General features: G+C 42.4%; 1 protein-coding gene across 1 annotated transcript; it reads right to left on the bottom strand.

The window, feature by feature from the left end:
• Nucleotides 1–834: 834 nt before the first annotated feature.
• LOC131517994 (uncharacterized) lies at nucleotides 835–2,477 on the bottom strand. Its single transcript, XM_058740586.1, has 4 exons — nucleotides 2,445–2,477; nucleotides 1,864–2,206; nucleotides 1,109–1,339; nucleotides 835–981 (listed from the first exon to the last, which is right to left on the bottom strand). Exons 1-4 carry the CDS (start codon nucleotides 2,475–2,477, stop codon nucleotides 863–865), a joined length of 726 nt encoding a protein of 241 aa, XP_058596569.1. The 3' UTR covers nucleotides 835–862.
• Nucleotides 2,478–13,272: the final 10,795 nt, after the last annotated feature.

The raw sequence follows: 13,272 nt of genomic DNA, 5'->3' as shown, positions 1-13,272 counted from the left end.
TTAATAACTTCTATCTATTGATTACTCTGTTTCAGGCACTATGCTAGAAAGTGTCTTATTTTTGTTCAGCATTTTATTCCCCCACAACATCCCTTCAAGAGACCAATTTTAAGTTCCCATTACATACATAGACAAGGAAACAGTCTGAGTTTAGGTCTGTTGCCCACAGTCACAATAATTGGCAAAGTGAGCTAAAATTCAAACAAATGTATATATGATTCTTCAAACCTGACTTATAGAAAAAAACAAAATCCATAAATAAGGAGAGGTACAAATAAAGTACAAAGATAATTACTAAATCCCAGGCTGTAGAGGCAAACTTAAGACAAATTAATAAAACGTTGTATTTATCCCAGTGGAAAGTAAAGTCTGGATCTCACTACTAAAAGGGGCAGTACCAGGGCTGGGTGGCTCAGTGGGTTGAGTATCCAACACTTGATTTTGGTTCATGTCAGGATCCCACGGTTGTCAAACTCCATGCTGAGCATGAAGCCTGCCTAAGATTCTCTCTCTCTTCCTCTGCTCCTTTCCCCCTGCTCATGCTGTCTAAATAAAAATAAAATCAAGGTGCATGGCTCAGTCAGTTGAGCATCTGACTCTTAATTTCACTCAGGTCATGATCTCACGGTTCACAAGATGATACTCCATGAGGAGCCAGGAGCCTGGAGCCTGCTCAGGATTCTCTCTCTCCCTCTCTCTGCCCCTCCCCCACTCTCTCTCTTTAAAAACATTTTAAAAATAAATAAAAATTAAAATAAATAAATGAAGGGGGAAGTACCAATGGAACATTAAAAATAGTAAGAAGACTCATTTAACTTACATTACTTACTGCTACATATCTAATCTTTTAATGTTGATGCCGCTAGATACGTGCATTCCCTCCCATAAAATACATTTGATGGCGTGACCGCCGCCATCCCTGACCTTCTGTTGCCGTTCTTCTTATTCTATTTTTCATCATGAAATTCTCATCAGCTTTCACTGTCAAGAAAATAATCTGAGATCACATACCGTGCATGAATGCTTCAACTTTATTCAACATTTGGAAATGAGTCTACAAACTCATCTGCATGTTACGCACAGTACTAAAAAACTGCAAAATATTTACCAAAAACACACGGTTGTGAACTGAATACCCACAATGGCTGCAGCGTCAGCCCAGCTAAACGCTTTTCCTCCTTTAAGCAAGCCACCGCTTGTTCTGAAAGCTCCTCGGGTGTTAACGCAGCTCCACAGCTTCTTCCACCTACGCTCTTCTGAGGTCGCTCAGATTGCTCAGCACGTACCCGCTCGGTGCTAAGAAGGTCGCAAAAACCATCACGAGCGCAACGGCGCTGTCCTGGGAGAGAAGACGAAAAGCGCTGTTAATGCCTGCGGCTCGCCGGGCCAGTCCCTCGCGGCCGAGCAAGATCCGCGTCCACCTGCCGACGAGTGTGGCCGTTCGGTGACGCGGGCCTCACGAGGCCTGAAACAGCAGGACTTCCTTTCCTAGATGACCCAGCTTCAACCTGAGAAGCAAACACCTCTTTCTTCTTCCGCCCCCCCTCGCCCCTCCACCCCCCCCCCCCACTTCCCCACCTCCCCACCTTTCCGACCGCTGCACCCTGGATCGCAGGTGCTGCCCAGGATTCCCCGCGTTGGCGGGCAAGCAGCCGGCGAGACGACGTTCGACGGCGACGGACACCGCGCGGCGCAACGACGGCTCTGCCCGTGCCCTTGGCGCACTCCCCGACGCCTCCCCCGACCGCCAACCGCAGCCAGTCACCGACGTCCCCCGCTCATCCCCGTCCGTCGCGGCGCTCCCGCCTCGGCTGCGCGCTCCTCGCCCGCCCCCGCCGCCGTGAGGCGTGGGCCGCCACTCACCACAGACAACTTGGGGTGCTGGCGGCGGCGGCGGGACTCCGAGCGGGCCAGGCGGCGGCCGGGTTGGAGCCCCAATTGGGTCACGCGGCGGCGGGGAAGTAGGCGAAGAACCAGCAGGCGGGGCATGGCGTCCAGTGAAGCGAAGCGACTGGAAATGAGGAGACAGCAAGCGCGAGAAGACGTGAAACGCGGCCCGACGGCTGGAGCTTCCAGAGGGCTGATTTGCGCAGGCGCCCGGGGCCACAGGGGAGACCTCCCCACGGGCTCGCCCCGCCCCTGCCCCGCCCCTGCCCCGCCCCTGCCCCGCCCCTTCCGCGCAGTACTCTACTAGTACTCTGTTAGGCTCCGCCCATACGCCCACTCTTTACGCTCAGCCGGATCTGCTCAACCCCCACCCTCACACACATTCGCTTCAGTCCCCGACCGTTTTCCCGGGCGTTTCACCCGGATTACCCCTCGTCCCTGTGCCCGTGGGCTCAATGTCTCTCCCCTGTTCCCCCTGCTCAGCCCCTCCAGCCCCACGTTCAGTGTTTCTCAGTGTTCTTCTGGGTAAGGCGAGACACTCAACCCCCTTCACTTACTTCTCTTTGTATTTCTGCCCTCTCAATGGGCATTACTTCTCATTGGCAGAGTTTATAACATACTCTGTCTAATGTTATTTTTTCCATATATTGTCTGTAAATTAATTCTCAAGAATTATCTCCCTTGTGCTGATAATATAACAAATATTCATGGTAGGCTCAAATAGAGCCATCCCAGTAGCAAAGGTGATGTCGTCACTAAACTTGTAGCTCTTGAAGGAAAAATGGAACTTTTTTTTTTTTTTTTTTTAATTTTTTTTTTTTTTTGGGACAGAGAGAGACAGAGCATGAACGGGGGAGGGGCAGAGAGAGAGGGAGACACAGAGTCGGAAACAGGCTCCAGGCTCTGAGCCACCAGCCCAGAGCCCGACGCGGGGCTCGAACTCACGGACCGCGAGATCGTGACCTGGCTGAAGTCGGACGCTTAACCGACTGCGCCACCCAGGCGCCCCGGAACTTTTTTTTTTAATGTAATGCTGTAATAAACCTTTACCCATTCTAAAATGATGCAGTTTCTTCACATATTTTAAGCCTATTACACAACTAGCGTTCAAGGATTTCCTTTAATTGCCCAATTCCTGCAAACTGATTATCTTCCTATTTCTTAGATTCCTATTTCATTTTGCTGTAACACCTCCTTAGGCAGTTCTTTTAGGAGTGGTCTGTAGGTGATAAATTTCTTAAGTCCTTGGATATAAAAAAAAAAATCTTTGCTTTGCTCCCCACTTACATGTTAATTTGGCTGGCTATAAAACTCTAAGCTCAAAACCATTGTCCCTCAGAATTTGTAAAGCATTATTCCTTGTGTTCTAGTATAAAGCATAACTGATGAGAAGTGTGATGCCAGTACATTTCTCAACTCTTCATTTTTTTTTTTTCCTTTGAATATCTTTTTAAGAGTCTTGTCTTTGGGCTTGTGAAGTTTCTCCAAGATATGACTAGATACAGGTCTCTCTTCATTCATACGGGTTAGTACTGGGTGAAGACATGGATCTTTGGCTCTGGGAGATCTACTTTTTCTTTACTTTTAATCTGAAACACCTATTAGATGTATGTTGGCTCTTCTTTATGGGTCATCTCTGTCTCAACTTTTCTCTTTTGTTCTCTTGTTTTACATTCTGGGAGAGTCCTTTGATTTTTTTTCCTCTAGCCTTTCGGTTGAGATTTTCATTTTAGAGTTACATTTCTAACACTTATTAAATATTTGGGGTTTTTAGAGTCATCTATTAATATTTTGTAGATGCACTGTCTCCTCAAATTTCTCTGAGAATATTAATTTCAACTTTTTTTAAAGTTCACTGCTATCCCATGAACAATTTCTGTTTCTTCTAGGGTGAATTCTTATTCACTTTGGTCCTGAGATTTTGCACAACTCTCTTCTGGCCCATGCTTGTCCTTTTGTATTGACGAATATGAGGAGCCAGATGAATTACTTGGGTTGTTTTCTATCACCAGTCCCTTTCCAAAATGAAAATGCTGATTACATGATCTATGTGTGCAAGCTGACTGTCAACTGGTGGGAAGGAAGACTTCCTCTCTCACCCCCATGCCAAAGTAAGGTTCTGCTCTAGGCTTTCCAACTGCTCCTATCCAAGGACATAACATGATTTCTTTAGAAGAATTTCTCTATAGCCACTACCTAGGACACTGCCAAAATATGCACAAAGTTGGGGGAGAAGAAGAGGAACAGCAAACCCACACATCCTTTCCACTCACTGTTTTCCATCAGTTCCCTTGAACTTGTGCCTTTCCTCCCACTCTGGGTCTTTGTAGCTCAGCATTTAAGTAGCTGAGATGCTATGGAAAGCATCTCTGTTGTTCCCTGCAGCCTCTTGTGTGCTAAGAGCTATGGCTCCTTCTTCTCTGCTTTACCAATCCATAAGATCACATTTACCTTCAATCTTAGGGAAACTCACCAAAACTACATTTGCTGATACAGCCCTGCTCCTCCACCTCTTATTTCACTCATGGGTTCATTTCCTCTTGTACTTCTTTACTGTCATTGTAATGGGATTTCAAGAAGAAGGATTGATAAATACAGAAGCTCTTCATCTGCCTCAAAGTGGATGCCCCACTTGAGCCATTGGGATTTACTAAATGTCATAGGAAGCTACTAGAGTTTCTAAGCAGGGACAATGTGAACTGATTTCCATTTTTTAATGATCACCCTGGCTGCTCTGTGGAGAAATATGGAGTGAGAGGTCATTGCAGTCATTGATGCCCGCTAACCACATGTGTTATCCAATATGACATCTATCAGGCTTATGTGGCTTCTGAGCCCTTGGAATGTGGCAAACACTGCTGAAGAACTGAATTTTTGGTATTATTTAATTTAATTTTAATTCGAAAACTTGATGACTGATTCAGTTATTGAAGAACTTCTATATTGGGAAAAACTTGGATATCTCAATCTACTTTTTCAGCTATACTTTTTATGAAGTCTAAATATAGATGAAGTGTTTTGGATGAAAACTTAGCATCCAAATTGAATTGTGACTGTAACTGCTAAATACAAGAATTTAGTGCCTTAGTCTGTTCAGGCTGCTATAGCAAAGTACCACAGACGGGGGGGCTTAAGTAATAAACATTTCTTCCTCATAGTTCTGGAGGCTGGGAAGTCCAGTATCAAGGTATAGGCAGATTTGGTGTCTGGTGAAAATTCACTTCCTGGTTCAAAGACAGCTGTCTTAACGTGTCTACACATGGTAGAAGGGGCATGGGAGCTCTCTGAGACCTCTTTTAGAAGGGCACTAATCCCAAGGAGCTGGGGTGGCTCAGTCGGTTAAGCATCCAACTCTTGGTTTCAGCTCAGGTCACAATCTCACAGTGATGAGATGGAGCTCTGCATCAGGCTAAGCACTGGACGTGGACCCTGCTGAAGATTCTCCCTCTCCCTTTACCCCTCCCCCGCCCACATGCCTGTGTGTGCCCTCACATGTGCTCTCTCTCTGTCTCTCTCTCTCAAAAATAATAAATAAATAAAAATAAACTAGGGGCACTAGTCCCATTGGTGAGGGCTCCACCCTTATAAGCTAATCACCTCCCAGAGGCCCCACCCCAAATACCATCTCATTAAGAGTCAGAATTTCAACATATGAATTTGGGGGAGGGGAATACAAGCACTGAGTCTGTTGCATTTAGTAAGAAAAAAGAATGTAGAATATCTCGGGGCACTTTCGGTGGCTCAGTTGGCTAAGCATCCAACTCTTGATTTAGGCTCAGGTCATGATCTTATAGTTTTGTGAGTCTGAGCCCCATGTATGTAGGCTGACCATTCAGAGCCTGCTTGGGATCCGCCCCACCCCACCCCTCCCCTGTTCAAGCTTTCTCTGTCTCTCTCAAAATAAATAAATAAACTTAAAAAAAAAAAAAAAGAATGCATAATAGCTCAGTAATAAAGTTTTTATATTGATTACATATTTTATATGATTTAATTTTAGGTATATTTGGTTTAGAAATACACTATAAATATTAATTACACCCACTTCTTTTTATTTCTTTTAACATGGCTATTAGAAAGCTTAAAATTACACATATAGTTCACACATGTCTTGGACAGCTCTGCTCTAGAATTTTATCCTGATCAGTTCAGGTCCTGAACGAAAGTGCCTGGCCACTTCCCTAACCTCATCTCCCTATCTCCACTCTCCCCTTTGCTGATAGTGCCCAAGTCACCCTAGCCTCTTGGATCCACCTAGCTTTTTCTGTCTCGCTTGCTTGTCCCTGCCCAGAAAATCTCCCCCACACATTCTCACAGCTCACTCCCTTACATCATTCAGTCCTTGGACTGCCCTGCAAAAAACAGCTCTGACCCTGCTGCCAACTGCTCTCTTTCCCCTTCTCTGCTTGATTTTCTTCATGGCCCATAAGGATCATCTGAACGTATATGTTTTGTTTGTTAATTGTGTGTCTCTTTTGCTAGGAGGTGAGTATCACAAGGGCAGGCGTCTTGTCTGACTTGCTTACCAGAACACACTCCAAAGAGCACCTCACACATAGTAGGTACTCAGTAAATCTTTGTTGAATGAATGAATGAATGAATGCTCATACCTCTGTGCTCTTTTCCTTTCCCTACTAAAGACACTGTCCGGAGAGAGTGGAGGATTAAATGCTGAGGGGAATTACACCCTCTCCCACACAGCAGAGGCTGACCAAATAGGCAAGGAAGGGACTGCATTGTGAAAAGAGAGAATGAACGCATGTGGGAAATTTAGATAGTGGTCATCTCTTTGTAGCCATGAGACTAACCATGGGAGAGCACGACTAGACAAAATATATTGATGCATGACTGTTCCCAGATGTTTCTCTCCTTCTACGGACCAAAGAGGACTCTACTTTTGCCCACTCAATTTCATCCTGTACTTTACCCTCCAAGAAAGGTGTCAGAAATACCTTTTGAAGATGCTTTTAGGAACAATCTTCCGAAGAGTCGAAAAGAAAGAAGTGTGAAGAGTCCTACTTTGTGAGTAAAGTAGAAAGAAAAATGAAGGAAAATTGTGAGAAGGATTGCTGTAGTCTGTGTGTCCCCCTTAGGATAGCTGAAAAAATTGAAATGGAAACTTGTAATTTTGAAATTGTTTCTGGGTCACAAATTCTAGGTCTCAACTGACATATCTGAACCTGGACCACATGGTTGATAACTATAAAAGTTACATACATTTAGATCATTTATATTAAACATAAATAAATGTAACTGATAAAAAGCAAAAGTTGTCAGATTGGATTTTTTTTAAAAAGATCCAACTATATACTGTCTAAAAGAAAACCATTTTATTTTTTAATTTTATTTATTTCGAAGGAGAAAGCAAGCACAAGGGGGGAGAGGCAGAGAGAGAGAGAGAGAGAGAGAGAGAGATTATCCCAAGCAGGCTCCACGTTGTCAGTGAGGAGCCCGACATGGGACTCAATCTCACAAACCGTGAGATCATGACCTGAGCTGAAATCAAGAGCCACACTCTTAACCAACTGAGCCACCCATGCACCTCAGAAACGCATTTTAAAGATGAAGATATAGAGAGACTAAAAGTACAATGGTGGAAAGAGATATTGCATGCAAATAGTGCTTACAGAAAACTGGAGTGGCTATACTGTCAAAGTAAATATCAGAGCAGGGAATATTAGCACAGATGAAGGGAGAACAATTCATGAGCCCCACATTGGATGCAGAAATTACTTAAAAATAAAATCTTTAAAAAGGAACAATGAGCTATCTCCTTACACCTGTTAAAATGGCTATCATTAAGCACCTATGCAGCTCAGTCAGTTAAACGTCTGACTCCTGATTTTGGCTTAGGTCATGATATCCAGGTCATAGGATCAATCTCTGAGCTGGGTGTGGAACCTGCTTAGGATTTTCTCTCTCCCTTTCCCTCTGCCACACAGCTCACATGTGTATGCTCTCTCTCCCTCTTTCTCTCAAAAAATAATAATAATTTTAAAAATGGCTGCCATCAAAAAGACAAAAGAAAATAAGCATTGGTGATAATGTGAAGAAAAGAGAGCCCTTGTGCACTGGTGGTGGGAATGTGAACTGTTGCAGCCACCATGGAAAACAGTATGGAGGTTCCTGAAAAAAATTAAAACTACAACTACCACATGATCCAGAAATTCTGGGTATTTACCCAAAGGAAATGAGAACAGCAATTTGTAAAGGTATTTATCTGCACTTCCATTTATTGAAGCATTATTTATAGCAGGCAAAATATGGAAACAACCTAAGTGTCTATCAAAGAATGAATGGATAAAGAAGATGTGATACACACACATACACACACACACACACGTACACATGTACACAACGGAACATTATTCAGCCAATAGAAAGGAGGAAATCCTGCCATTCAGAACAACATGGATTGAGCTGGAGGACATTATGCTTAGTGAGATAAACCAGACAAAGGAAGACAGATACTGTATGATATCACTTACACCTGGAACCTAAAAAAGCTGAACTGGTAGAAACGTAGAATAAAACGGGGGTTACCAGGGGATGAGAGGTGGGGGGGGGGGAATTATCCACCACAGTCAAGTGGGATTCATCCCTGGGCTGCATGGCTGGTTCAATATCTGCAAATCAATGTGATACATCCCATTAATAAAAGAAAGGATAAGAACTACATGATCCTTACAATAGATGCAGAAAAAGACATTTGACAAAATACAACATACTCTCTGGATAAAAACCCTCCAGAAAGTAGGGATAGAAGGATCATACGTCAAGATTATAAAGGCCATATTCGAAAGACCCACATCTAATATCATCCTCAATGGAAAAAAACTGAAATCTTTCTCCCTAAGGTCAGGAACACAAGGATGTCCACTCTCACCACTGTTATTCAACATTCTGTTGGAAATCCTAGCCTCAACAATCAGACAACACAAAGGAATAAGAGGCATCCAAATCAGTAAGGGTGGAGTCAAACTTTCACTCTTTGCAGACATGATACTCTGTGGAAACCCCAAAAGACTCCACCAAAAACTGATCTAGGACTGATCCATGAATTCAGCCACGTCGCAAGACATAAAATCAATGTATATAAATCAGTTGCATTTCTACACACCAATAATGAAGGAACAGAAAGAGAAATCAAGGAATCACAACTGCACGAAATTTACAACTGCACGAAAACCATAAAATACCTAGGAATAAACCTAATAAAAGAGGTGAAAAATCTATATACTGAAAACTATGGAAAGTTTATGAAAGAAATTGAAGAAGACACGAAGAAATGGAAAAACATTCCATGCTCATGGATTGGAAGAACAAATATTGTTAAAATGCCAATACTATCCAAAGCAATCTACACATTCAATATAATCCCAATCAAAATTGCACCAGTATTCTTCCCAGAGCTAGAACAACTCTAAAATTTGTATGAAACCAGAAAAGACCCCAAATAGCCAAAGCAATCCTGAAAAAGAAAACCAAAGCTGGAGGCATCACAATCCCAGACTTTAGCCTGTATTACAAAGCTGTAGTCATCAAGACAGTATGTTATTGACATAAAAATAGACACATAGATCAATGGAACAGAATAGAGAACCCAGAAGTGGACCCGCAAATGAATTGTCAACTAGTCTTTGACAAAGCAAAAAGAATATTGATAGTCTCTTTAGCATATGGTGATGGGAGAACTGGACAGTAACATCCAGAAGAATAAACCTGGACCACTTTCTTACCTCATACACAAAAATAAACTCAAAATGGATGAAAGACCTAAATGTAAGACAAGAAGCCATCAAAATCCTACAGGAGAAAACAGGCAACAACCTTTCTGACCTTGGCTGCAGCAACTTCTTACTTGACATGTCTCCAGTGGCAAAGGAAACAAAAGCAAAAATGAACTATTGGGACCTCATCAAGATAAAAAGCTTCTGCACAGTAAAAGAAACAATCAGCAAAACTAAAAGGCAACTGACAGAATGGGAGAAGAAATTTGTAAATGAAATTTCAGATAAAGGGTTAGTATCCAAATCTATAAAGAACTTATAAAATTCAACACCCCAAAAAACAAATAATTCAGTGAAGAAATGGGCAGAAGACACGAACATATACTTTTCCAAAGCAGACGTCCAGATGGCTAACAGACACATGAAAAAATGCTCGACATCACTCCTCATCAGGGAAATACAAATCAAAACCACAATGAGATATCACCTCACATCTGTCAGAATGGCTAAAATTAACAACTCAGGCAACAACAGATGTTGGCGAGGAAAGAGGAACCCTCTGGCACTGTTGGTGGGAATGCAAACTAGTGCAGCCAGTCTGGAGAAAAGTATCGAAGTTCCTCAAAAAATTAAAAATAGAACTATCCTACGACTTAGCAATTGCACTACTAGGCAATTGCTAGTAGTATCCAAAGGATACAGGAATGCTGATTCGAAGGGGCACATGCACCCCAATATTTACAGCAGCACCATCAACTAGCCAAGTATGGAAAGAGCCTAAATGTCCATCAACTGATGAATGGATAAAGAAGATGTGATATATAAACATACAATGGAATATTTCTTGGAGATGAAAAAGAATGAAATATTGCCATTTGCAACAAAGTGGATGGAACGAGAGTGTATTATGCTAAGCAAAATAAGTCAGAGAAAGACAGATATCATATGATTTCACTCATATGTGGAATTTAAAAAACAAAACAGATGAACATAAGGGAAGGGAAGCAAAAGTAATATAAAAACAGAGAGGGAGACAAACCATAAGAGACCCTTTTTTTTTTAATGTTTATTTTTTTTTTGAGAGACAAAGAGACAGAGCATGAATGGGGGAGGGGCAGAGAGAGAAGGAGACAAAGAATCCGAAGCAGGCTCCAGGCTCTGAGTTGTCAGCACAGAGCCTGATGCGGGGCTCAAACTCACAAGCCATGAGATCAAGATCTGAGCTGAAGTTGGACGCTTAACCAACTGAGCCACTCAGGTGCCCCAAGAGACTCTTAAATACAGAGAACAAACAGGGTTTCTGGCAGGGTATTGGGTGGGGGGATGGGCTAAATGGGTGAGGGCATTAAGGACACTTGTTGTGATGAGCACTGGGTGCTATATGTAAGTGATGAGTCACTAAATTTTATTCCTGAAATCATTATTACACTTTACGTTACTAACTTGGATTTAAATCAAAAAACTAAACTAAAATAAAATAAAATAAAGAAATGTTTAAATATTTATTCACTTAAAAATAACAGTAATAAAAAAAATAAATAACAGTAACAGTTGCCTGACTGGCTTAGTTGGAAGAGCTTGCAACTCTTGATCTCGGGCTCCTGAGTTCAAGCCCCATGTTGGGTGTTGCAATTACTTAAATAAATAAAACTTAAAAAAAAAAAAACAACAACAACAGTAGGGGCACCCGGGTGGCTCAGTCGGTTAAGCGGCCGACTTTGGCTCAGGTCATGATCTCACAGCTCGTGGGTTTGAGCCCCATGTTGGGCTCTGTGCTGACAGGTCAGAGCCTGGAGCCTGCTTTGGATTCTGCTCCTGCCTCTCCCTCTGCCACTCCCCTGCTCACTCACAATCTCTCTCTCTCTCTCTCTCTCAAAAATGAATAAACATTAAAAACATTTAAAAACAGGGGCGCCTGGGTGGCTCAGTTGGTTAAAGCATCCAACTTTGGCTCAGGTCATGATCTCGCGGTTTGTGGGTTCGAGCCCCACTTCGGGCTCTGTGCTGACAGCTTGCTCAGAGCCTGGAGCCTGTTCTGTATTCTGTCTCCCTTTCTCTCTGCCCTTGCCCCGCTCGCACTCTCTCTCTGTCTCTCTTAAAAATAAATAAACATTAAAAAAAAATAATAAACAACAACAAAAAAAACAGTAACAGCGGTGCCTGCCTGGCTGGCTTATTCAATACAGCATGAGACTCTTGATCTAGGGCTTGTAAATTCTAGCTGCACACTGGTGTAGAGATCACTTAAAAATGAAATATTTAAAAAAAAAACCAGCAACAAACCCAGCAAATACTAACATAAATAACATTATGAAATACAATTTTTTTAATAATGATAAAGGAAATGTTCTACTTTAAAAAAATTTTTTTAATGTTTATTTTTGAGAGGGCGAGAGAGAGAGAGAGCATCAGCAGGGTAGAGGCAGAAAGAGAGGGGGACACAGAATGCGCAGCATGCTCCAGGCTCTGAGCTGTCAGCACAGAACCCAACGCTGGGCTCAAACCCACAAACCGCAAGATCATGACTTGAGCCGAAATCAGACACTTAACCGACTGAGTCACCCAGGCACCCTGGAAATTATCAATTTTTAATGTTTGCGGGCCCTTCTCCTGGGCCCCCAGGGAAACTATAGTTTAACTTTTACTACCGTCAGAATGACTTCAAAGCTTGAGCTCTGTTTCTGCCCCAAGCACACATTGTACCTCTGCTTCGTTAGCAAATAACCTAAAAGAAACATTTCAAACTAAAGATAAGAGTAAAAAATCCCCCTAAGTTCTGTTCCCATACCTCCGAAGCCTGTAACCTTGCACAAACTAAAAGCATAAGACAAAGCCTGTAATTTTCTGGAATGTCCTTCATCATGATGATTTGTAACTCTTGATGTAACAAAAAACATATACAACCCTGTATTAAACATGACTTCTCTGGAACACTCTCTTCCTTGTGAAGATTGTATATCCTGGGCAGCTGTCCTTACTCCACTCTAAGAAAACTCTCCTCCTCTTGGCACCTGGGTGGCTCAGTCGCTTAAGCGTCGACTTCAGCTCAGATCATGATCTCACGGGTTTGTGGGCTTGAGCCCCGCATTGGGCTCTGTGCTGACAGCTCAGAGCCTGCAACCTGTTTCAGATTCTGTCTTTGGCTCTCTGACCCTCCCCTGCTTGTGCTCTGTCTCTCTGTCTCTAAAATAAATAAACATTTAAAAAAAAGGAAAACTCTCTTCTTTTTTTTAAAGAAATTCTAAAAGGTTTGTTCATCTTGCATCAACGATAGTGACAGAAGAGTGGCATTCTTCTACTTTTTAAAATTTCTTTAAAGTATGACCTAATAGAAGATTTGGCCACATGAATTTTCACATCTGCTTTTGCATTCAGTCTATGTTGATATCCCATGTCACACAGCCTCTGGAAAATTCCACCATCCCCTCTGCAGAGAATGAGTGAAAAGGTCAAATATCCTAGCTTTATTACAAAAATAATTTTTGTTTAATTGGTTTTCATGAAAATTAATTTTGACATCGCAAGACCCCTAAAATGATCCAGGAGACTTCTAAATCCCCATAGTTTGAACACCTGGTTACATAATGAATCCCGTGAGAGCTGATGTAATACAGCCTTGCCCCATTTCCTGGTCCCAGTTGATTAGTTTAAAGTTGGG

This window comes from Neofelis nebulosa, chromosome 7, assembly GCF_028018385.1.
Source record: "Neofelis nebulosa isolate mNeoNeb1 chromosome 7, mNeoNeb1.pri, whole genome shotgun sequence".
Lineage (NCBI taxonomy): Eukaryota > Metazoa > Chordata > Mammalia > Carnivora > Felidae > Neofelis > Neofelis nebulosa.
Note: the sequence above shows the minus strand (reverse complement) of the source record. Positions and strands in the feature narration are given on the sequence as shown.